Source organism: Rhipicephalus microplus, unplaced genomic scaffold (genome assembly GCF_043290135.1).
Source record: "Rhipicephalus microplus isolate Deutch F79 unplaced genomic scaffold, USDA_Rmic scaffold_467, whole genome shotgun sequence".
Taxonomy (NCBI): domain Eukaryota; kingdom Metazoa; phylum Arthropoda; class Arachnida; order Ixodida; family Ixodidae; genus Rhipicephalus; species Rhipicephalus microplus.
Window position 1 is genome coordinate 43,496 of NW_027465030.1, and position 25,359 is coordinate 68,854.

The 25,359-nt window shown below is 51.4% G+C and overlaps 1 protein-coding gene across 1 annotated transcript; it reads right to left on the reverse strand.

The window, feature by feature from the left end:
• Positions 1–20,166: 20,166 nt before the first annotated feature.
• LOC119183020 (uncharacterized) lies at positions 20,167–25,046 on the reverse strand. Its single transcript, XM_037433557.2, has one exon. The coding sequence runs from the start codon at positions 24,995–24,997 to the stop codon at positions 23,210–23,212; it is 1,788 nt and encodes a 595-aa protein (XP_037289454.2). The 5' UTR covers positions 24,998–25,046; the 3' UTR covers positions 20,167–23,209.
• Between the last annotated feature and the right edge of the window lie 313 nt (positions 25,047–25,359).

A 25,359-nucleotide genomic window follows, 5' to 3' on the forward strand; every position in this document is an offset into this window, starting at 1 on the left:
GAGTGGAGCAGGACTGTCTCCATGGCGCAATTGGCTAGCGCGATCGGCTGTTAACCAAAAGGTCGGAGGTTCGAGCCCACCCGGTGGTGGTGCGGCGCTTTTTTTTCTTTGTGCTGATAGCTTTGAAGATATGTTCTGATGGTGGTGAGAGTGGAGCAGGACTGTCTCCATGACGCAATTGGCTAGCGCGATCGGCTGTTAACCAAAAGGTCGGAGGTTCGAGCCCACCCGGTGGTGGTATGGCGCTTTTTTTTCTTTGCGCTGATAGCTTTGAAGATATGTTCTGATGGTGGTGAGAGTGGAGCACGACTGTCTCCGTGGCGCAATTGGCTAGCGCGATCGGCTGTTAACCAAAAGGTCGGATGTTCGAGCCCACGCGGTGATGGTATGGCGCTTTTTTTCTTTGTGCTGATAGCTTTGAAAATATGTTCTGATGGTGGTGAGAGTGGAGCAGGACTGTCTATGTGGCGCGATTGGCTAGGGCGATCGGCTGTTAACCGAAAGGTTGGAGTTTCGAGCCCTCTCGGGAGAGGTGTGTTGCTTTTTTCTTTGTGCTGATAGCTTTGAAGATATGTTCTGATGGTGGTGAGAGTGGAGCAGGACTGTCTCCATGGCGCAATTGGCTAGCGCGATCGGCTGTTAACCAAAAGGTCGGAGGTTCGAGCCCACCCGGTGGTGGTGCGGCGCTTTTTTTTCTTTGTGCTGATAGCTTTGAAGATATGTTCTGATGGTGGTGAGAGTGGAGCAGGACTGTCTCCATGACGCAATTGGCTAGCGCGATCGGCTGTTAACCAAAAGGTCGGAGGTTCCAGCCCACCCGGTGGTGGTGCGGCACTTTTTTTTTGGGCTGATAGCTTTGAAGATATGTTCTTACGGTGGTGAGAGTGGAGCAGGACTGTCTCTATGGCGCAATTGGCTAGCGCGATCGGCTGTTAACAGAAGAGTTGGAGGTTCGAGCCTACCCGGTGGTTGTGTGGCGCTTTTTTTCTTTGGGCTGATAGCTTTGAAGATATGTTCTTATGGTGGTGAGAGTGGAGCAGGACTGTCTCCGTGGCGCAATTGGCTAGCGCGATCGGCTGTTAACCGAAAAGTTGGAGGTTCGAGCCTACCCTGTGGTTGTGCGGCGCTTTTGTTTCCGTGGGCTGATAGCTTTGAAGATATGTTCTGAAGGTGGTGAGAGTGGAGCATGACCGTCTCCATGGCGCAATTGGCTAGCGTGATCGGCTGTTAACCGAAAAGTTGGAGGTTCGAGCCCGCCTCGTGGTGGTGCGGCACTTTTTTTTCTTTAGGCTGATAGCTTTGAAAATATGTTCTGATGGTGGTGAGAGTGGAGCAGGACTGTCTCTGTGGCGCAATTGGCTAGGGCGATCGGCTCTTAACCGAAAAGTTGGAGGTTCGAGCCCACCTCGTGGTGGTGCGGCGCTTTTTTTTCTTTGGGCTGATAGCTTTGAAGATATGTTCTGATGGTGGTGAGAGTAGAGCAGGACTGTCTCCATGGCGCAATTGGCTAGCGCGATTGGCTGTTAACCGAAAGTTTGGAGTTTCGAGCCCTCTCGGGAGAGGTGTGTTGCTTTTTTCTTTGTGCTGATAGCTTTGAAGATATGTTCTGATGGTGGTGAGAGTGGAGCAGGACTGTCTCCATGGCGCAATTGGCTAGCGCGATCGGCTGTTAACCAAAAGGTCGGAGGTTCGAGCCCACCCGGTGGTGGTGCGGCGCTTTTTTTTCTTTGTGCTGATAGCTTTGAAGATATGTTCTGATGGTGGTGAGAGTGGAGCAGGACTGTCTCCATGACGCAATTGGCTAGCGCGATCGGCTGTTAACCAAAAGGTCGGAGGTTCGAGCCCACCCGGTGGTGGTATGGCGCTTTTTTTTCTTTGCGCTGATAGCTTTGAAGATATGTTCTGATGGTGGTGAGAGTGGAGCACGACTGTCTCCGTGGCGCAATTGGCTAGCGCGATCGGCTGTTAACCAAAAGGTCGGATGTTCGAGCCCACGCGGTGATGGTATGGCGCTTTTTTTCTTTGTGCTGATAGCTTTGAAAATATGTTCTGATGGTGGTGAGAGTGGAGCAGGACTGTCTATGTGGCGCGATTGGCTAGGGCGATCGGCTGTTAACCGAAAGGTTGGAGTTTCGAGCCCACCCGGCGGTGGTGCGGCGCTTTTTTTTCTCTGGGCTGATAGCTTTGAAGATATGTTCTGATGGTGGTGAGAGTAGAGCAGGACTGTCTCCGTGGCACAATTGGCTAGCGCGATCGGCAGTTAACCGAAAGGTTGGAGGTTCGAGCCCACCCGGTGGTGGTGCGGCGCTTTTTTTTTCTTTGGGGTGATAGCTCTGAAGAAATGGTCTGACGGTGGTGAGAGTGGAGCAGGACGGTCCCCGTGGCGCAATTGGCTAGCGCGATCGGCTGTTAACCGAAGAGTTGGAGGTTCGAGCCCTCCCGGGTGGGGTGTGTTGCTTTTTTCTTTGCGCTGATAGCTTTGAAGATATGTTCTGATGGTGGTGAGAGTGGAGCACGATTGTCTCCGTGGCGCAATTGGCTAGCGCGATCTGCTGTTAACCGAAAGGTTGGAGGTTCGAGCCCACCCGGTGGTGATGCGGCTCTTTTTTTTTCTTTGGGCTGATAGCTTTGAAGATATGTTCTAATTGTGGTGAGAGTGGAGCAGGACTGTCTCCGTGGCGCAATTGGCCAGCGCGATCGGCTGTAAACCGAAAAGTTTGAGGTTCGAGCCCTCCCGGGAGTGGTGTTTTCCTTTTTTCTTTGCGCTGATAGCTTTGAAGATATGTTCTGATGGTGGTCAGAGTGGAGCACGACTGTCTCCGTGGCGCAATTGGCTAGCGCGATCGGCTGTTAACCGAAAGGTTGGAGGTGCGAGCCCATCCGGTGGTGGTGCGGTGCTTTTTTTTTGGGCTGATAGCTTTAAAGATATGTACTGATGGTGGTGAGAGGGGAGCAAGACTGTCTCAGTGGCGCAATGGGCTTGCGCGATCAGCTGTTGACCGAAAGGTTGGAGTTTTGAGCCCTCCCATTAGTGGTGTGTTGCTTTTTTCTTTGCGCTGATAGCTTTGAAGATATGTTCTGATGGTGGTGAGAGTGGAGCAAGACTGTCTCCGTGGCGCAATGGGCTAGCGCGATCGGCTGTTAACCGAAAGGTTGGACGTTCGAGCCCACGCGGTGGTGGTGCAGCGCTTTTTTTCTTTGCGCTGATAGCTTTGAAGATATGTTCTGATGATGGTGAGAGTTGAGCAAGCCTGCCTCCGTGGCGCAATGGGCTAGCGCGATCGGCTGTTAACCGAAAGGTTTGAGTTTCGAGCCCTCCCGTGAGTGGTGTGTTGCTTTTTTCTTTGCGGTAATAGCTTTGAAGATATGTTCTGATGGTGGTGAGAGTAGAGAAGGGCTGTCTTCGTGGCGCAATTGGCTAGCGCGATCGGCTGTTAACCGAAAGGTTGGAGGTTCGAGCCCAACCGGTGGTGGTGCGGCGCTTTTTTTTTCTTTGGGGTGATAGCTCTGAAGATCTGTTCTGACGGTGGTGAGAGTGGAGCACGACTGTCTCCGTGGGGCAATTGGCAGGCGTGATCGGCTGTTAACCGAAAGGTAGGAGGTTCCAGCCCACCCGGTGGTGGTGCGGCGCTTTTTTTGGGCTGATAGCTTTGAAGATATGTTCTTACGGTGGTGAGAGTGGAGCAGGACTGTCTCCGTGGCGCAATTGGCTAGCTCGATCGGCTGTTAACAGAAAAGTTGGAGGTTCCAGCCTACCCGGTGGTTGTGTGGCGCTTTTTTTGTGGGCTGATAGCTTTGAAGATATGTTCTGATGGTGGTGAGAGTGGAGCAGGACTGTCTCCGTGGCGTAATTGGCTAGCGTGATCGGCTGTTAACCAAAAAGTTGGAGGTTCGAGCCTACCCGGTGGTTGTCCGGCGCTTATTTTTCTGTGGGCTGATAGCTTTGAATATATGTTCTGATGGTGGTGAGAGTGGAGCAGGGCTGTCTCCGTGGCGCAATTGGCTAGAGTGATCGGCTGTTAACCAAAAGGTCGGAGGTTCGAGCCCACCCGGCGGTGGTGCGGCGTTTTTTTTTCTTTCGGCTGATAGCTTTGAAGATATGTTCTTATGGTGGTGAGAGTGGAGCAGGACTGTCTCCGTGGCGCAAATGGCTAGCGTGCTCGGCTGTTAACCGAAAAGTTGGAGGTTCGAGCCCACCCGGTGGTGGTGCGGCAATTTTTTTTCTTTGGGCTGATAGCTTTGAAGATATGTTCTGATGGTGGTAAGAGTGGAGCAGTGTTAACCAAAAGGTCGGAGGTTCGAGCCCACCCGGTGGTGGTATGGCGCTTTTTTTTCTTTGGGCTGATAGCTTTGAAGATATGTTCTGATGGTGGTGAGAGTGGAGCAGGACTGTCTCCGTGGCGCAATTGGCTAGCGCGATCGGCTGTTGACCGAAAGGTTGGAGTTTCGAGCCCTCCCGGGAGTGGTGTGTTGCTTTTTCTTTGCGCTGATAGCTTTGAAGATATGTTCTGACGGTGGTGAGAGTGGAGCAAGACTGTCTCCGTGGCGCAATGGGCTAGCGCGATCGGCTGTTAACCGAAAGGTTGGAGGTTCGAGCCCACCCGGTGGTGGTGCAGCGCTTTTTTTCTTTGCGCTGATAGCTTTGAAGATATGTTCTGATGGTGGTGAGAGTGGAGCAAGACTGTCTCCGTGGCGCAATGGGCTAGCGCGATCGGCTGTTAACCGAAAGGTTGGAGGTTCGAGCCAACCTGGTGGTGGTGCAGCGCTTTTTTTTCTTTGCGCTGATAGCTTTTAAGATATGTTCTGATGATGGTGAGAGTAAAGCAAGACTGTCTCCGTGGCGCAATTGGCTAGCGCAATCAGCTGTTAACCGAAAGGTTGGAGGTTCGAGCCCACCCGGTGGTGGTGCGGCGCTTTTTTTTCTTTGGGCTGATAGCTTTAAAGATATGTTTTTATGGTGGTCAGAGTGGAGCAGGACTGTCTCCGGTAGAGCGATTGGCTAGCGCGATCGGCTGTTAACCAAAAGGTCGGAGGTTCGAGCCCACCCGGTGGTGGTGCGGCGCTATTTTTTCTTTGGGCTGATAGCTTTGAAGATATGTTGTTATGGTGGTGAGAGTGGAGCAGGACTGTCCCCGTGGCGCAAATGGCTAGCGCGATCGGCTGTTAACCGAAAAGTTGGAGGTTCGAGCCTACCCGGTGGTTGTGTGGCGCTTTTTTTTCTGTGGGCTGATAGCTTTGAAGATATGTTCTGATGGTGGTGAGAGTGGAGCAGGACTGTCTCCGTGGCGCAATTGGCTAGCGTGATCGGCTGTTAACCGAAAAGTTGGAGGTTCGAGCCCACCTCGTGGTGGTGCGGCGCTTTTTTTCTTTGGGCTGATAGCTTTGAATATATGTTCTGATGGTTGGGAGAGTGGAGCAGGACTGTCTCCATTGCGCAATTGGCTAGCACGATCGGCTGTTAACCGAAAGGTCGGAGGTTCGAGCCCACCCGGTGGTGGTATGGCGCTTTTTTGTTTCTGCTGATAGCTTTGAAGATATGTTCTGATGGTGGTGAGAGTGGAGCAGGACTGTCTCCGTGGCGCAATTGGCTAGCGCGATCGGCTGTTAACCGAAAGGTTGGAGTTTCGAGCCCACCCGGCGGTGGTGCTGCGCTTTTTTTTCTTTGGGCTGATAGCTTTGAAGAAATGTTCTTATGGTGGTGAGAGTAGAGCAGGACTGTCTCCGTGGCGCAATTGGCTAGCGCGATTGGCTGTTAACCGAAAGGTTGGAGTTTCGAGCCCTCTCAGGAGAGGTGTGTTGCTTTTTTCTTTGTGCTGATAGCTTTGAAGATATGTTCTGATGGTGGTGAGAGTGGAGCAGGACTGTCGCCAAGACGCAATTGGCTAGCGCGATCGGCTGTTAACCAAAAGGTCGGAGGTTCGAGCCCACCCGGTGGTGGTATGGCGCTTTTTTTTCTTTGGGCTGATAGCTTTGAAGATATGTCCTCATGGTGGTGAGAGTGCAACAGGACTGTCTCTGTAGCGCAATTGGCTAGCGCGATCGGCTGTTAACCGAAAGGTTGGAGTTTCGAGCCCACCCGGCGGTGGTTTGGCGCTTTTTTTTCTTTGGGCTGATAGCTTTGAAGATATGTTCTGATGGTGGTGAGAGTAGAGCAGGACTGTCTCCGTGGCGCAATTGGCTAGCGCGATCGGCTGTTAACCGAAAAGTTGGAGGTTCGAGCCCACCCGGTGGTGGTGCGGCGCTTTTTTTTTCTTTGGGGTGATAGCTCTGAAGAAATGGTCTGACGGTGGTGAGAGTAGAGCAGGACTGTCTCCGTGGCGCAATTGGCCAGCGCGATCGGCTGTTAACCGAAAAGTTGGAGGTTCGAGCCCTCCCGGGAGTGGTGTTTTGCTTTTTTCTTTGCGCTGATAGCTTTGAAGATATGTTCTGATGGTGTGAGAGTGGAGCACGACTGTCTCCGTGGCGCAATTGGCTAGCGCGATCGGCTGTTAACCGAAAGGTTGGAGGTTCGAGCCCACCCGGTGGTGGTGCGGTGCTTCTTTTTCTTTGGGCTGATAGCTTTGAAGATATGTTCTGATGGTGGTGAGAGGGGAGCAAGACTGTCTCCGTGGCGCAATGGGCTAGCGCGATCAGCTGTCGACCGAAAGGTTGGAGTTTCGAGCCCTCCCGGGAGTGGTGTGTTGCTTTTTTCTTTGCGCTGATAGCTTTGAAAATATGTTCTGATGGTGGTGAGAGTGGAGCAAGCCTGTCTCCTTGGCGCACAGGGCTAGCGCGATCGGCTGTTAACCGAAAGGTTGCAGGTTCGAGCCCACGCGGTGGTGGTGCAGCGCTTTTTTTTTCTTTGGGGTGATAGCTCTGAAGAAATGTGCTGACGGTAGTGAGAGTGGAGCACGACTGTCTTCGTGGGGCAATTGGCTAGCGTGATCGGCTGCTAACCGAAAGGTTGGAGGTTCGAGCCCACCCGGTGGTGGTGCGGCGCTTTTTTTGACCTGATAGCTTTGAAGATATGTTCTTATGGTGGTGAGAGTGGAGCAGGACTGTCTCCGTGGCGCAATTGGCTAGCGCGATCGGCTGTTAACCGAAAGATGGAGGTTCGAGCCTACCCGGTGGTTGTGCGGCGCTTTTTTTTTCTGTGGGCTGATAGCTTTGAAGATATGTTCTGATGGTGGTGAGAGTGGAGCAGGACTGTCTCCGTGGCGCAATTTGCTAGAGCGATCGGCTGTTAACCAAAAGGTCGGACGTTCGAGCCCACCCGGTGGTGGTGCGGCGCTTTTTTTTCTTTGGGCTGATACCTTTGAAGATATGTTCTGATGGTGGTGAGAGTGGAGCAGGACCGTCTCCGTGGCGAAATTGGCTTTCGCGATCGGCTGTTAACCGAAAGGTTGGAGGTTCGAGCCCACCCGGTGGTGGTGCGGCGCTTTTTTTTCTGTGGGCTGATAGCTTTGAAGATATGTTCTGATGGTGGTGAGAGTGGAGCAAGACTGTCTCCGTGGCGCAATGGGCTAGCGCGATCGGCTGTTAACCGAAAGGTTGGAGGTTCGAGCCAACCTGGTGGTGGTGCAGCGCTTTTTTTTTCTTTGCGCTGATAGCTTTTAAGATATGTTCTGATGATGGTGAGAGTAAAGCAGGACTGTCTCCGTGGCGCAATTGGCTAGCGCAATCAGCTGTTAACCGAAAGGTTGGAGGTTCGAGCCCACCCGGTGGTGGTGCGGCGCTTTTTTTTCTTTGGGCTGATAGCTTTGAAGATATGTTTTTATGGTGGTCAGAGTGGAGCAGGACTGTCTCCGGTAGAGCGATTGGCTAGCGCGATCGGCTGTTAACCAAAAGGTCGGAGGTTCGAGCCCACCCGGTGGTGGTGCGGCGCTATTTTTTCTTTGGGCTGATAGCTTTGAAGATATGTTGTTATGGTGGTGAGAGTGGAGCAGGACTGTCCCCGTGGCGCAAATGGCTAGCGCGATCGGCTGTTAACCGAAAAGTTGGAGGTTCGAGCCTACCCGGTGGTTGTGTGGCGCTTTTTTTTCTGTGGGCTGATAGCTTTGAAGATATGTTCTGATGGTGGTGAGAGTGGAGCAGGACTGTCTCCGTCGCGCAATTGGCTAGCGTGATCGGCTGTTAACCGAAAAGTTGGAGGTTCGAGCCCACCTCGTGGTGGTGCGGCGCTTTTTTTTCTTTGGGCTGATAGCTTTGAATATATGTTCTGATGGTTGGGAGAGTGGAGCAGGACTGTCTCCATGGCGCAATTGGCTAGCACGATCGGCTGTTAACCGAAAGGTCGGAGGTTCGAGCCCACCCGGTGGTGGTATGGCGCTTTTTTTGTTTCTGCTGATAGCTTTGAAGATATGTTCTGATGGTGGTGAGAGTGGAGCAGGACTGTCTCCGTGGCGCAATTGGCTAGCGCGATCGGCTGTTAACCGAAAGGTTGGAGTTTCGAGCCCACCCGGCGGTGGTGCGGCGCTTTTTTTTCTTTGGGCTGATAGCTTTGAAGAAATGTTCTTATGGTGGTGAGAGTAGAGCAGGACTGTCTCCGTGGCGCAATTGGCTAGCGCGATTGGCTGTTAACTGAAAGGTTGGAGTTTCGAGCCCTCTCAGGAGAGGTGTGTTGCTTTTTTCTTTGTGCTGATAGCTTTGAAGATATGTTCTGATGGTGGTGAGAGTGGAGCAGGACTGTCGCCAAGACGCAATTGGCTAGCGCGATCGGCTGTTAACCAAAAGGTCGGAGGTTCGAGCCCACCCGGTGGTGGTATGGCGCTTTTTTTTCTTTCGGCTGATAGCTTTGAAGATATGTCCTCATGGTGGTGAGAGTGCAACAGGACTGTCTCTGTAGCGCAATTGGCTAGCGCGATCGGCTGTTAACCGAAAGGTTGGAGTTTCGAGCCCACCCGGCGGTGGTTTGGCGCTTTTTTTTCTTTGGGCTGATAGCTTTGAAGATATGTTCTGATGGTGGTGAGAGTAGAGCAGGACTGTCTCCGTGGCGCAATTGGCTAGCGCGATCGGCTGTTAACCGAAAAGTTGGAGGTTCGAGCCCACCCGGTGGTGGTGCGGCGCTTTTTTTTTCTTTGGGGTGATAGCTCTGAAGAAATGGTCTGACGGTGGTGAGAGTAGAGCAGGACGGTCCCCGTGGCGCAATTGATTAGCGCGATCGGCTGTTAACCGAAAAGTTGGAGGTTCGAGCCCTCCCGGGTGGGGTGTGTTGCTTTTTTCTTTGCGCTGATAGCTTTGAAGATATGTTCTGATGGTGGTGAGAGTGGAGCACGATTGTCTCCGTGGCGCAATTGGCTAGCGCGATCTGCTGTTAACCGAAAGGTTGGAGGTTCGAGCGCACCCGGTGGTGGTGCGGCGCTTTTTTTCTTTGGGCTGATAGATTTGAAGACATGTTCTAATTGTGGTGAGAGTGGAGCAGGACTGTCTCCGTGGCGCAATTGGCCAGCGCGATCGGCTGTTAACCGAAAAGTTGGAGGTTCGAGCCCTCCCGGGAGTGGTGTTTTGCTTTTTTCTTTGCGCTGATAGCTTTGAAGATATGTTCTGATGGTGTGAGAGTGGAGCACGACTGTCTCCGTGGCGCAATTGGCTAGCGCGATCGGCTGTTAACCGAAAGGTTGGAGGTTCGAGCCCACCCGGTGGTGGTGCGGTGCTTCTTTTTCTTTGGGCTGATAGCTTTGAAGATATGTTCTGATGGTGGTGAGAGGGGAGCAAGACTGTCTCCGTGGCGGAATGGGCTAGCGCGATCAGCTGTCGACCGAAAGGTTGGAGTTTCGAGCCCTCCCGGGAGTGGTGTGTTGCTTTTTTCTTTGCGCTGATAGCTTTGAAAATATGTTCTGATGGTGGTGAGAGTGGAGCAAGCCTGTCTCCTTGGCGCACAGGGCTAGCGCGATCGGCTGTTAACCGAAAGGTTGCAGGTTCGAGCCCACGCGGTGGTGGTGCAGCGCTTTTTTTTTCTTTGGGGTGATAGCTCTGAAGAAATGTGCTGACGGTGGTGAGAGTGGAGCACGACTGTCTTCGTGGGGCAATTGGCTAGCGTGATCGGCTGCTAACCGAAAGGTTGGAGGTTCGAGCCCACCCGGTGGTGGTGCGGCGCTTTTTTTGGCCTGATAGCTTTGAAGATATGTTCTTATGGTGGTGAGAGTGGAGCAGGACTGTCTCCGTGGCGCAATTGGCTAGCGCGATCGGCTGTTAACCGAAAGATGGAGGTTCGAGCCTACCCGGTGGTTGTGCGGCGCTTTTTTTTTCTGTGGGCTGATAGCTTTGAAGATATGTTCTGATGGTGGTGAGAGTGGAGCAGGACTGTCTCCGTGGCGCAATTCGCTAGAGCGATCGGCTGTTAACCAAAAGGTCGGACGTTCGAGCCCACCCGGTGGTGGTGCGGCGCTTTTTTTTCTTTGGGCTGATACCTTTGAAGATATGTTCTGATGGTGGTGAGAGTGGAGCAGGACCGTCTCCGTGGCGAAATTGGCTTTCGCGATCGGCTGTTAACCGAAAGGTTGGAGGTTCGAGCCCACCCGGTGGTGGTGCGGCGCTTTTTTTTCTGTGGGCTGATAGCTTTGAAGATATGTTCTGATGGTGGTGAGAGTGGAGCAAGACTGTCTCCGTGGCGCAATGGGCTAGCGCGATCGGCTGTTAACCGAAAGGTTGGAGGTTCGAGCCAACCTGGTGGTGGTGCAGCGCTTTTTTTTTTCTTTGCGCTGATAGCTTTTAAGATATGTTCTGATGATGGTGAGAGTAAAGCAGGACTGTCTCCGTGGCGCAATTGGCTAGCGCAATCAGCTGTTAACAGAAAGGTTGGAGGTTCGAGCCCACCCGGTGGTGGTGCGGCGCTTTTTTTTCTTTGGGCTGATAGCTTTGAAGATATGTTTTTATGGTGGTCAGAGTGGAGCAGGACTGTCTCCGGTAGAGCGATTGGCTAGCGCGATCGGCTATTAACCAAAAGGTCGGTAGTTCGAGCCCACCCGGTGGTGGTGCGGCTCTATTTTTTCTTTGGGCTGATAGCTTTGAAGATATGTTGTTATGGTGGTGAGAGTGGAGCAGGACTGTCTCCGGTAGAGCGATTGGCTAGCGCGATCGGCTGTTAACCAAAAGGTCGGAGGTTCGAGCCCACCCGGTGGTGGTGCGGCGCTATTTTTTCTTTGGGCTGATAGCTTTGAAGATATGTTGTTATGGTGGTGAGAGTGGAGCAGGACTGTCCCCGTGGCGCAAATGGCTAGCGCGATCGGCTGTTAACCGAAAAGTTGGAGGTTCGAGCCTACCCGGTGGTTGTGTGGCGCTTTTTTTTCTGTGGGCTGATAGCTTTGAAGATATGTTCTGATGGTGGTGAGAGTGGAGCAGGACTGTCTCCGTCGCGCAATTGGCTAGCGTGATCGGCTGTTAACCGAAAAGTTGGAGGTTCGAGCCCACCTCGTGGTGGTGCGGCGCTTTTTTTTCTTTGGGCTGATAGCTTTGAATATATGTTCTGATGGTTGGGAGAGTGGAGCAGGACTGTCTCCATGGCGCAATTGGCTAGCACGATCGGCTGTTAACCGAAAGGTCGGAGGTTCGAGCCCACCCGGTGGTGGTATGGCGCTTTTTTTGTTTCTGCTGATAGCTTTGAAGATATGTTCTGATGGTGGTGAGAGTGGAGCAGGACTGTCTCCGTGGCGCAATTGGCTAGCGCGATCGGCTGTTAACCGAAAGGTTGGAGTTTCGAGCCCACCCGGCGGTGGTGCGGCGCTTTTTTTTTTCTTTGGGCTGATAGCTTCGAAGAAATGTTCTTATGGTGGTGAGAGTAGAGCAGGACTGTCTCCGTGGCGCAATTGGCTAGCGCGATCGGCTGTTAACCGAAAGGTTGGAGTTTCGAGCCCTCTCAGGAGAGGTGTGTTGCTTTTTTCTTTGTGCTGATAGCTTTGACGATATGTTCTGATGGTGGTGAGAGTGGAGCAGGACTGTCTCCAAGACGCAATTGGCTAGCGCGATCGGCTGTTAACCAAAAGGTCGGAGGTTCGAGCCCACCCGGTGGTGGTATGGCGCTTTTTTTTCTTTGGGCTGATAGCTTTGAAGATATGTTCTGATGGTGTGAGAGTGGAGCACGACTGTCTACGTGGCGCAATTGGCTAGCGCGATCGGCTGTTAACCGAAAGGTTGGAGGTTCGAGCCCACCCGGTGGTGGTGCGGCGCTTTTTTTTCTGTGGGCTGATAGCTTTGAAGATATGTTCTGATGGTGGTGAGAGTGGAGCAAGACTGTCTCCGTGGCGCAATGGGCTAGCGCGATCGGCTGTTAACCGAAAGGTTGGAGGTTCGAGCCAACCTGGTGGTGGTGCAGCGCTTTTTTTTTTCTTTGCGCTGATAGCTTTTAAGATATGTTCTGATGATGGTGAGAGTAAAGCAGGACTGTCTCCGTGGCGCAATTGGCTAGCGCAATCAGCTGTTAACCGAAAGGTTGGAGGTTCGAGCCCACCCGGTGGTGGTGCGGCGCTTTTTTTTCTTTGGGCTGATAGCTTTGAAGATATGTTTTTATGGTGGTCAGAGTGGAGCAGGACTGTCTCCGGTAGAGCGATTGGCTAGCGCGATCGGCTGTTAACCAAAAGGTCGGAGGTTCGAGCCCACCCGGTGGTGGTGCGGCGCTATTTTTTCTTTGGGCTGATAGCTTTGAAGATATGTTGTTATGGTGGTGAGAGTGGAGCAGGACTGTCCCCGTGGCGCAAATGGCTAGCGCGATCGGCTGTTAACCGAAAAGTTGGAGGTTCGAGCCTACCCGGTGGTTGTGTGGCGCTTTTTTTTCTGTGGGCTGATAGCTTTGAAGATATGTTCTGATGGTGGTGAGAGTGGAGCAGGACTGTCTCCGTCGCGCAATTGGCTAGCGTGATCGGCTGTTAACCGAAAAGTTGGAGGTTCGAGCCCACCTCGTGGTGGTGCGGCGCTTTTTTTTCTTTGGGCTGATAGCTTTGAATATATGTTCTGATGGTTGGGAGAGTGGAGCAGGACTGTCTCCATGGCGCAATTGGCTAGCACGATCGGCTGTTAACCGAAAGGTCGGAGGTTCGAGCCCACCCGGTGGTGGTATGGCGCTTTTTTTGTTTCTGCTGATAGCTTTGAAGATATGTTCTGATGGTGGTGAGAGTGGAGCAGGACTGTCTCCGTGGGGCAATTGGCTAGCGCGATCGGCTGTTAACCGAAAGGTTGGAGTTTCGAGCCCACCCTGCGGTGGTGCGGCGCTTTTTTTTTCTTTGGGCTGATAGCTTCGAAGAAATGTTCTTATGGTGGTGAGAGTAGAGCAGGACTGTCTCCGTGGCGCAATTGGCTAGCGCGATCGGCTGTTAACCGAAAGGTTGGAGTTTCGAGCCCTCTCGGGAGAGGTGTGTTGCTTTTTTCTTTGTGCTGATAGCTTTGAAGATATGTTCTGATGGTGGTGAGAGTGGAGCAGGACTGTCTCCAAGACGCAATTGGCTAGCGCGATCGGCTGTTAACCAAAAGGTCGGAGGTTCGAGCCCACCCGGTGGTGGTATGGCGCTTTTTTTTCTTTGGGCTGATAGCTTTGAAGATATGTCCTCATGGTGGTGAGAGTGCAACAGGACTGTCTCTGTTGCGCAATTGGCTAGCGCGATCGGCTGTTAACCGAAAGGTTGGAGTTTCGAGCCCACCCGGCGGTGGTTTGGCGCTTTTTTTTCTTTGGGCTGATAGCTTTGAAGATATGTTCTGATGGTGGTGAGAGTAGAGCAGGACTGTCTCCGTGGCGCAATTGGCTAGCGCGATCGGCTGTTAACCGAAAAGTTGGAGGTTCGAGCCCACCCGGTGGTGGTGCGGCGCTTTTTTTTTCTTTGGGGTGATAGCTCTGAAGAAATGGTCTGACGGTGGTGAGAGTTGAGCAGGACGGTCCCCGTGGCGCAATTGATTAGCGCGATCGGCTGTTAACCGAAAAGTTGGAGGTTCGAGCCCTCCCGGGTGGGGTGTGTTGCTTTTTTCTTTGCGCTGATAGCTTTGAAGATATGGTCTGATGGTGGTGAGAGTGGAGCACGATTGTCTCCGTTGCGGAATTGGCTAGCGCGATCTGCTGTTAACCGAAAGGTTGGAAGTTCGAGCCCACCCGGTGGTGGTGCGGCGCTTTTTTTTCTTTGGGCTGATAGATTTGAAGACATGTTCTAATTGTGGTGAGAGTGGAGCAAGACTGTCTCCGTGGCGCAATGGGCTAGCGCGATCAGCTGTCGACCGAAAGGTTGGAGTTTCGAGCCCTCCCGGGAGTGGTGTGTTGCTTTTTTCTTTGCGCTGATAGCTTTGAAAATATGTTCTGATGGTGGTGAGAGTGGAGCAAGCCTGCCTCCTTGGCGCACAGGGCTAGCGCGATCGGCTGTTAACCGAAAGGTTGCAGATTCGAGCCCATGCGGTGGTGGTGCAGCGCTTTTTTTTTCTTTGGGGTGATAGCTCTGAAGAAATGTTCTGACGGTGGTGAGAGTGGAGCACGACTGTCTTCGTGGGGCAATTGGCTAGCGTGATCGGCTGCTAACCGAAAGGCTGGAGGTTCGAGCCCACCCGGTGGTGGTGCGGCGCTTTTTTTGGCCTGATAGCTTTGAAGATATGTTCTTATGGTGGTGAGAGTGGAGCAGGACTGTCTCCGTGGCGCAATTGGCTAGCGCGATCGGCTGTTAACCGAAAGTTGGAGGTTCGAGCCTACCCGGTGGTTGTGCGGCGCTTTTTTTTTCTGTGGGCTGATAGCTTTGAAGATATGTTCTGATGGTGGTGAGAGTGGAGCAGGACTGTCTCCGTGGCGCGATTTGCTAGAGCGATCGGCTGTTAACCAAAAGGTCGGACGTTCGAGCCCACCCGGTGGTGGTGCGGCGCTTTTTTTTTCTTTGGGCTGATACCTTTGAAGATATGTTCTGATGGTGGTGAGAGTGGAGCAGGACCGTCTCCGTGGCGAAATTGGCTTTCGCGATCGGCTGTTAACCGAAAGGTTGAAGGTTCGAGCCCACCCGGTGGTGGTGCGGCGCTTTTTTTTCTGTGGGCTGATAGCTTTGAAGATATCTTCTGATGGTGGTGAGAGTGGAGCAAGACGGTCTCCGTGGCGCAATGGGCTAGCGCGATCGGCTGTTAACCGAAAGGTTGGAGGTTCGAGCCAACCTGGTGGTGGTGCAGCGCTTTTTTTTTCTTTGCGCTGATAGCTTTTAAGATATGTTCTGATGATGGTGAGAGTAAAGCAGGGCTGTCTCCGTGGCGCAATTGGCTAGCGCAATCAGCTGTTAACAGAAAGGTTGGAGGTTCGAGCCCACCCGGTGGTGGTGCGGCGCTTTTTTTTCTTTGGGCTGATAGCTTTGAAGATATGTTTTTATGGTGGTCAGAGTGGAGCAGGACTGTCTCCGGTAGAGCGATTGGCTAGCGCGATCGGCTATTAACCAAAAGGTCGGAGGTTCGAGCCCACCCGGTGGTGGTGCGGCTCTATTTTTTCTTTGGGCTGATAGCTTTGAAGATATGTTGTTATGGTGGTGAGAGTGGAGCAGGACTGTCCCCGTGGCGCAAATGGCTAGCGCGATCGGCTGTTAACCGAAAAGTTGGAGGTTCGAGCCTACCCGGTGGTTGTGTGGCGCTTTTTTTTCTGTGGGCTGATAGCTTTGAAGATATGTTCTGATGGTGGTGAGAGTGGAGCAGGACTGTCTCCGTGGCGCAATTGGCTAGCGTGAACGGCTGTTAACCGAAAAGTTGGAGGTTCGAGCCCACCTCGTGGTAGTGCGGCGCTTTTTTTTCTTTGGGCTGATAGCTTTGAATATATGTTCTGATGGTTGGGAGAGTGGAGCAGGACTGTCTCCATGGCGGAATTGGCTAGCACGATCGGCTGTTAACCGAAAGGTCGGAGGTTCGAGCCCACCCGGTGGTGGTATGGCGCTTTTTTTGTTTCTGCTGATAGCTTTGAAGATATGTTCTGATGGTGGTGAGAGTGGAGCAGGACTGTCTCCGTGGCGCAATTGGCTAGCGCGATCGGCTGTTAACCGAAAGGTTGTAGTTTCGAGCCCACCCGGCGGTGGTGCGGCGCTTTTTTTTCTTTGGGCTGATAGCTTTGAAGAAATGTTCTTATGGTGGTGAGAGTAGAGCAGGACTGTCTCCGTGGCGCAATTGGCTAGCGCGATCGGCTGTTAACCGAAAGGTTGGAGTTTCGAGCCCTCTCAGGAGAGGTGTGTTGCTTTTTTCTTTGTGCTGATAGCTTTGAAGATATGTTCTGATGGTGGTGAGAGTGGAGCAGGACTGTCTCCAAGACGCAATTGGCTAGCGCGATCGGCTGTTAACCAAAAGGTCGGAGGTTCGAGCCCACCCGGTGGTGGTATGGCGCTTTTTTTTCTTTGGGCTGATAGCTTTGAAGATATGTCCTCATGGTGGTGAGAGTGCGACAGGACTGTCTCTGTGGCGCAATTGGCTAGCGCGATCGGCTGTTAACCGAAAGGTTGGAGTTTCGAGCCCACCCGACGGTGGTTTGGCGCTTTTTTTTCTTTGGGCTGATAGCTTTGAAGATATGTTCTGATGGTGGTGAGAGTAGAGCAGGACTGTCTCCGTGGCGCAATTGGCTAGCGCGATCGGCTGTTAACCGAAAAGTTGGAGGTTCGAGCCCACCCGGTGGTGGTGCGGCGCTTTTTTTTTCTTTGGGGTGATAGCTCTGAAGAAATGGTCTGACGGTGGTGAGAGTGGAGCAGGACGGTCCCCGTGGCGCAATTGATTAGCGCGATCGGCTGTTAACCGAAAAGTTGGAGGTTCGAGCCCTCCCGGGTGGGGTGTGTTGCTTTTTTCTTTGCGCTGATAGCTTTGAAGATATGTTCTGATGGTGGTGAGAGTGGAGCACGATTGTCTCCGTGGCGCAATTGGCTAGCGCGATCTGCTGTTAACCGAAAGGTTGGAAGTTCGAGCCCACCCGGTGGTGGTGCGGCGCTTTTTTTTCTTTGGGCTGATAGATTTGAAGACATGTTCTAATTGTGGTGAGAGTGGAGCAGGACTGTCTCCGTGGCGCAATTGGCCAGCGCGATCGGCTGTTAACCGAAAAGTTGGAGGTTCGAGCCCTCCCGGGAGTGGTGTTTTGCTTTTTTCTTTGCGCTGATAGCTTCGAAGATATGTTCTGATGGTGTGAGAGTGGAGCACGACTGTCTCCGTGGCGCAATTGGCTAGCGCGATCGGCTGTTGACCGAAAGGTTGGAGGTTCGAGCCCACCCGGTGGTGGTGCGGTGCTTCTTTTTCTTTGGGCTGATAGCTTTGAAGATATGTTCTGATGGTGGTGAGAGGAGAGCAAGACTGTCTCCGTGGCGCAATGGGCTAGCGCGATCAGCTGTCGACCGAAAGGTTGGAGTTTCGAGCCCTCCCGGGAGTGGTGTGTTGCTTTTTTCTTTGCGCTGATAGCTTTGAAAATATGTTCTGATGGTGGTGAGAGTGGAGCAAGCCTGTCTCCTTGGCGCACAGGGCTAGCGCGATCGGCTGTTAACCGAAAGGTTGCAGGTTCGAGCCCACGCGGTGGTGGTGCAGCGCTTTTTTTTTCTTTGGGGTGATAGCTCTGAAGAAATGTTCTGACGGTGGTGAGAGTGGAGCACGACTGTCTTCGTGGGGCAATTGGCTAGCGTGATCGGCTGCTAACCGAAAGGTTGGAGGTTCGAGCCCACCTGGTGGTGGTGCGGCGCTTTTTTTGGCCTGATAGCTTTGAAGATATGTTCTTATGGTGGTGAGAGTGGAGCAGGACTGTCTCCGTGGCGCAATTGGCTAGCGCGATCGGCTGTTAACCGAAAGTTGGAGGTTCGAGCCTACCCGGTGGTTGTGCGGCGCTTTTTTTTTCTGTGGGCTGATAGCTTTGAAGATATGTTCTGATGGTGGTGAGAGTGGAGCAGGACTGTCTCCGTGGCGCAATTTGCTAGAGCGATCGGCTGTTAACCAAAAGGTCGGACGTTCGAGCCCACCCGGTGGTGGTGCGGCGCTTTTTTTTCTTTGGGCTGATACCTTTGAAGATATGTTCTGATGGTGGTGAGAGTGGAGCAGGACCGTCTCCGTGGCGAAATTGGCTTTCGCGATCGGCTGTTAACCGAAAGGTTGAAGGTTCGAGCCCACCCGGTGGTGGTGCGGCGCTTTTTTTTCTTTGCGCTGACAGCTTTGAAGATATGGTCTGATGGTGGTGAGAGTGGAGCACGATTGTCTCCGTTGCGGAATTGGCTAGCGCGATCTGCTGTTAACCAAAAGGTTGGAGGCTCGAGCCCACCCGGTGGTGGTGTGTTGCTTTTTTCTTTGCGATGATAGCTTTGAAGATATGTTCTGATGGTGGTGAGAGTGGAGCAACTCGTTCTCCGTGGCGCATTGGGCTAGCGCGATCGGCTTTTAACCGAAAGGTTGGAGTTTTGAGCCCTCCCGGGAGTGGTGTGTTGCTTTTTTTGCGGTAATGGCTTTGAAGATATGTTCTGATGGTGGTGAGAGTGGAGCAGGACTGTCTTCGTGGCGCTATTGGCTAGCGCGATCGGCTGTTAACCGAAAGGTTGGAGGTTCAAGCCCAACCGGTGGTGGTGCGGCGCTTTTTTTTCTTTGGGGTGATAGCTCTGAAGAAATGTTCTGACGGTGGCGAGAGTGGAGCACGACTGTCTCCGTGGGGCAATTGGCTAGCACGATCGGTTGTTAACCGAAAGGTGGGGGGTTCGAGCCCACCCGGTGGTGGTGCAGCGCTTTTTTTTCTTTGGGGTGATAGCTCTGAAGAAATGGTCTGACGGTGGTGAGAGTGGAGCAGGACGGTCCCCGTGGCGCAATTGGCTAGCGCGATCGGCTGTTAATCGAAAAGTTGGAGGTTCGAGCCCACCCGGTGGTGGTGCGGCGCTTTTTTTTCTTTGGGCTGATAGCTTTGAAGATATTTTCTAATTGTGGTGGGAGTTGAGCAGGACTTTCTCCGTGGCGCAATTGGCCAGCGCGATCGGCTGTTAACCGAAAAGTTGGAGGTTCGAGCCCTCCCGGGAGTGGTGTTTTGCTTTTTTATTTGCGCTGATAGCTTTGAAGATATGTTCTGATTGTGGTGAGAGTGGAGCACGACTGTCTCCGTGGCGCAATTGGCTAGCGCGATCGGCTGTTAACCGAAAGGTTGGAGGTTCGAGCCCACCCGGTGGTGGTGCGGTGCTTTTTTTTCTTTGGGCTGATAGCTTTGAAGTTATGTTCTGATGGTGGTGAGAAGGGAGCAAGACTGTCTCCGTGGCGCATTGGGCTAGCGCGATCGGCTGTTGACCGAAAGGTTGGAGTTTCGAGCCCTCCCGGGAGTGGTGTGTTGCTTTTTTCTTTGCGCTGATAGCTTCGAAGTTATGTTCTGATGGTGGTGAGAGTGGAGCAAGACTGTCTCCGTGGCGCAATGGGCTAGCGCGATCGGCTGTTAACCGAAAGGTTGGAGGTTCGAGCCCACCTGGTGGTGGTGCAGCGCTTTTTTTTCTTTGCGCTGATAGCTTTGAAGATATGTTCTGATGATGGTGAGAGTGGAGCACGACTGCCTCCGTTGCGCAATGGGCTAGCGCGATCGGCTGTTAACCGAAAGGTTGGAGTCTCGAGCCCTCCCGGGAGTGGTGTTTTGCTTTTTTCTTTGCGGTACTAGCTTTGAAGATATGTTCTGATGGTGGTGAAAGTGGAGCAGGACTGTCTTCGTGGAGCAATTGGCTAGCGCGATCGGCTGTTAACCGAAAGGTCAGAGGTTCGAGCCAAACCGGTGGTGGTGCGGCGCTTTTTTTTCTTTGGGGTGATAGCTCTGAAGAAATGTTCTGACGATGGTGAGAGTGGAGCACGACTGTCTCCGTGGGGCAATTGGCTAGCGCGGTCGGCTGTTAACTGAAAGGTTGGAGGTTCGAGCCCACCCGGTGTAGGTGCAGCGCTTTTTTTTCTTTGGGCTGATAGCTCTGAAGAAATGTTCTGACGGTGGTGAGAGTGGAGCAGGACTGTCTCCGTGGCGCAATTGGCTAGCGTGATTGGCTGTTAACGGGAAAGTTGGAGGTTCTTGCCCACCAGGTGGTGGTGCGGCGCGTTTTTTTCTTTGGGCTGATAGCTTTGAAGATATGTTCTAATTGTGGTGAGAGTGGAGCAGGACTGTCTCCGTGGTGCAATTGGCTAGCGTGATCGGCTGTTAACCGAAAAGTTGGAGGTTCGAGCCCACCCGGTAGTGGTGCGGTGCTTTTTTTTCTTTGGGCTGATAGCTTTGAAGATATGTTCTGATGGTGGTCAGTCAGTCAGTCAGTCAGTTTATTTTCCTTAAAGACCCCCAATGGGGGTATTACATAAGGGGTGGGAATAATATTTAACAAACGTAATCAATACATGGGTTTCAACTATATACATTTCTTCATATTACAAGGAAATATGCATGTACAATAAATAACACACGTAACCAACATGTAATTCAAAAAAGCACTTAAAGGTTATTTGTTAGAAGATGGTCAGTGACATGTTGTGCAAAAGAAGATGGACATATTATGTCGACAATGGAAAAAGGGAGGTCGTTCCAGTCTTTTGCTGTGCGGGAAAAAAATGACGCGAGAAATGTTGATGTTCGAGCGCGCATTAATGAAACCTGCTGCGTGTGGCTTGTCCTGGCTGATATGCGTGTTGCGGGTTTGATGTAAGATGGTTGATGCAGGATTGAACTGTGAAAAAATTTATGGTAAAGACAAAGAGAAGAAATGCGCCGACGAAGAGCGAGCGATGGAAGATTGGATAGTAATTTTAGTGATGTGACGCTGATGTCGTATGAATACGAAGAATGAATGAAGCGAGCTGCACGGTTTTGAACTGATTCTAGAGCGCAGATGAGGTATGCTTGGTGCGGGTCCCAGATGGCGGATGCGTATTCCAATTTCGGTCGCACTAGTGATGTGTAGGCAAGTAATCTTACTTGCATTGGAGCACTTTTGAGGTGACGTTTTAAAAAGCCTAAGGTTTTGTTAGACGATGAAATGATGTTTTGGACATGCGTACGCCAGATCAGATCGCTAGTCACGGTGACACCTAGGTATTTATAAGAGTTAGTCAGTTCTAGGGGTAAGCTGTTGATTGTGTACGGAAACATGAGCGGATTATTGCTACGCGTAAATGACATAGTTTTGCATTTATTTACGTTTAGTGTCATTAACCAAGTGGTACACCATTTCGAAACGTTAGTAAGATCGTTCTCTAAGGTTAACTGGTCAGAGGTGTTTAGTATTGTGCGGTAGACAACGCAGTCATCTGCGAACATACGTATATTACTGGTTACATGCAAAGGTAAGTCGTTAATATAGATTAAAAATAGTAGCGGGCCAAGGACGGAGCCTTGAGGGACACCTGATGTTACTGGGATGGCAGTAGACAGGTGGTTATTTACAGCGACGCGTTGTGATCGATTAGTAAGGAACTCTATTATCCATTTTATGACGGTGGGATGTAAATTTAGTTGGGAAAGTTTAGCGAACAATCGTTGATGAGGCACCTTATCGAATGCTTTAGCATAATCAAGAAAAACGGCATCAGTTTGCACGTTAACGTCGAGGTTAGTATGAATGTCATGCAAGAAGGCTGCCAGCTGTGTTTCACACGACAACCCCTTGCGGAAGCCGTGTTGTGAAGGGTGAAAAAAATTATTGCTGTCGAGAAAATTCATTATGTGGGAGTAGATGACATGCTCCATGATCTTGCAGGGGACGCTTGTTAGGGAGATGGGGCGATAGTTAAGTGGAGAGTTTCTATCGCCTGATTTGAAGACCGGAACGACCTTCCCTATCTTCCAGTCACATGGGATGATTCCTGAGGAAAGGGACTGGGAAAATATTAGAGCAAGAAAAAGCGAAGCACTCTCTTTAACATTTTTTAGAATTTTGGAATTGATACCATCCATGCCCGCAGAGGATGACAATTTCATTTTTTCTATTATAGACAATATTCCATTTGCGCAGAAATTGATTGCTGGCATGTCATGATTACAATTAAAGCCAAGTGAAGGTATGCGGGAGTGTATGCTTGGTTCATCAGTAAAAACTGTAGCAAAAGAAGCGTTGAATAGATTCGCACATTCCCCGTCAGTAATAGCTTCACCAGATTCAAGGGTTAGTACAGTGTCACGCGGTTTGTCAGCCTTAAGTGTTTTCCAGAACTGTCTGGGATTAGTCTGCAGTAGCTTGGGTAGGTCTGTGTTATAGAAGAAGTTTTTTGCTTTGCGCAGGGCTAAAAGATAATTGCGGTCAGCCTCATAGTACCTATCCCATACACTCGGTTGACCTGCACGTTTGGCAGATCGGAATAAACGTTTCTTTTTATTTTCAAGGCGTTTTAGATTTTTAGTAAACCAGGGTTTGTTGCAGGTGCTTGTGAAGCTGACTTTAGGTATGAATTTATCGGTTAGCTCCGTCAGTTTACCGATAAAGCGGGTCCAATTCGTATCTACTGTGTGTTGATGTAAGGTTGCTTGGAAAGTGTGGAAGAATGCGCTAAGAGCTTCGTTTATTGTTTCGTAATCCCCTCTGTCATATAGATGGATCGTTTTTTTGTAGGTTTCTCGTTTAAGCGGTTGAAAAGAAAAAGTGGCGTGAATTGTCTTATGGTCACTGATTTCGGGTAGATAGTGAATGCGTGACAGGCTTTCAGGATTGTTGGTTAGTATCAGATCCAGGACACTGGCTGTATCTTGCGATACACGTGTTGGCTCTGTGACTAGTTGGGACATGTTGAAGTTTAGGCAAATATCAAGAAACGCATTAGCTTCACCTACACCCGTAGATGAATGCACATTGCTGGTGCGCCATTCTATTTGTGGGAAGTTAAAATCACCGAATAAAAGTACGTGCGCGTTTGGATGAGCAGACGTGAGCTGGCACATGGCCTGATTAAGTTGGTTGCTAAAATTGGAACTAGCACGGGGTGGTCGGTAGCAAACGCCCAGTACAACGGACTGAGGATGTGCCTTAATAAGTACCCAGAGCATTTCTAGCTCTGTTTTAATATGTACGACTGAGCAAGATAATTGCTCGTGAACAGCAATGAGTACACCGCCACCACGAGTAGATGCGCGGTTATTCCTGTACAACTGGAAGTTTGGTAATTCTGACAGAACTTCGTCATCACGGATGTCATCAGTTAACCACGTTTCGGTAAGTAATAGCACATTGCTTTCAGAGGATGATACAGTGCTAGATATAAGTTCCCGTTTGGGTAGGAAACTGCGAATGTTAGTGTAAATAACAGAAAGTGAAAGAGTTTTGCTAGTAACCGCAACAGCGGTCGTTTTTTTTTCCCGGTGGCTTGATTGCTACGATAGTTCTTTGACGGTGTTTGATTCGGCGTCGAAAATGTAGCGCTTCTGATTCATGTGCAGTGTTTTGAAGTGCATTGAAAATGGCTTGTTGTTACTTCTCGCAAAAGCAATTAGTTGTTTTCTAGCATTTTGGACTGAGCGTGAGAAGTCTTCACCTATGCCGTAACTTGTCCCCTTAAGCTTGCGACCATTCGATAATATTGCAGTTTTTGTCTTGTGCAGAGCAATCTTCACGATTATGGGCCGGGAGCGTTCAGGTGAATGTCGACCGAGACGATGCGCGCGTTCGATATCTCTTGGTTCTAAGTGAACCTGTAGGTTGTCCCGGCAAAGATTCATTACCAGCCGCTCCGATTCAGAAAATGTTTCAGATGCGGAAGGGTCCGGGATACCGTAAAATATTAGGTTGTTTCGCCTTGAGCGATTTTCAGCGTCATCAATACGGGCTTCTAGTGCAAAGATTCTGCAGGAGGTCTGCTCCGTGTTAACGCGCAGGACTTCTATTTCTTTTCGAAGTGGTACCAGAGACTGATAATGACTTTCAAGGTCTGATAATCTTTTGTTCAGTTCGCCAATTGTTTTATCGGTGTTACCGAGCTGAGACTTCAAGCCCTGTACTTCTGCAATTAGTTGTGTTTGACCTGTAGATAGCTTACGCAATTCAGCAAGAAGGTTCTCAGAGATATTTGAAGGGCCAGGGTTAGTTTCAACATCTCCAGCTAGAATTAGTAGTGCACGAATTACATGGACACACTCGGCAATAATAACCATACAGCAATGCGGGCTTGGCAGCTGTACCAGAAAGTAATTACCAGATCTTTTCGAAAAGACAACGTAGGGCTCACCAACCTGCATAGCGGGAGCGAATTGATTAGTGATCCGTGCAGTGGCACAGACACCAAGCCCACAGCGCTCCGTTGAAGGTCCTTGTTCTTTTATAGGTGTCGGGCTCGTGGATGTCGATGATGATGCAACCGTCCAGGCTTGGTTGAGCTCAGCTGCCCAGAGTCCCTCTTCTGGTCGAGCCAGGCATTTGACGATAGGCAGAGGGCATGCGCTGCCTTCGTCGCTTCCAGGACAGCTGAAGCCATGTTCCGCCGGCGCTACCGCATGCGCAAGCGCAGGTAGCAGCAGATGAGCGATGACGTAACGGACCATCTGCATAGCGGGAGCGAATTGATTAGTGATCCGTGCAGTGGCACAGACACCAAGCCCACAGCGCTCCGTTGAAGGTCCTTGTTCTTTTATAGGTGTCGGGCTCGTGGATGTCGATGATGATGCAACCGTCCAGGCTTGGTTGAGCTCAGCTGCCCAGAGTCCCTCTTCTGGTCGAGCCAGGCATTTGACGATAGGCAGAGGGCATGCGCTGCCTTCGTCGCTTCCAGGACAGCTGAAGCCATGTTCCGCCGGCGCTACCGCATGCGCAAGCGCAGGTAGCAGCAGATGAGCGATGACGTAACGGACCATCTGCATAGCGGGAGCGAATTGATTAGTGATCCGTGCAGTGGCACAGACACCAAGCCCACAGCGCTCCGTTGAAGGTCCTTGTTCTTTTATAGGTGTCGGGCTCGTGGATGTCGATGATGATGCAACCGTCCAGGCTTGGTTGAGCTCAGCTGCCCAGAGTCCCTCTTCTGGTCGAGCCAGGCATTTGACGATAGGCAGAGGGCATGCGCTGCCTTCGTCGCTTCCAGGACAGCTGAAGCCATGTTCCGCCGGCGCTACCGCATGCGCAAGCGCAGGTAGCAGCAGATGAGCGATGACGTAACGGACCATCTGCATAGCGGGAGCGAATTGATTAGTGATCCGTGCAGTGGCACAGACACCAAGCCCACCAGGTGAGAGTGGAGCAGGACTGTCTCCATGGCGCAATTGGCTAGGGCGATTGGCTGTTAACCGAAAGGTTGGAGGTTGGAGCCCACCCGGTGGTGGTGCGGCGCTTTTTTTCTTTGTGCTGATAGCTTTGAAGATATGTTCTGATGGTGGTGAGAGTGTAGCAGGACTATCTCCGTGGCGCAATTAGCTAGCGCGATTGGCTGTTAACCGAAAGCTTGGAGGTTCGAGCCCACCCGGTGGTGGTGCGGTGTTTTTTTTTTCTTTGGGCTGATAGCTTTGAAGATATGTTTTTATGGTGGTGAGAGTGG

Bases quoted from the DNA above. Each gene is read 5' to 3' on its own strand.
- LOC119183020 (XM_037433557.2), bottom strand. From the start codon at position 24,997: ATGCAGATGGTCCGTTACGTCATCGCTCATCTGCTGCTACCTGCGCTT.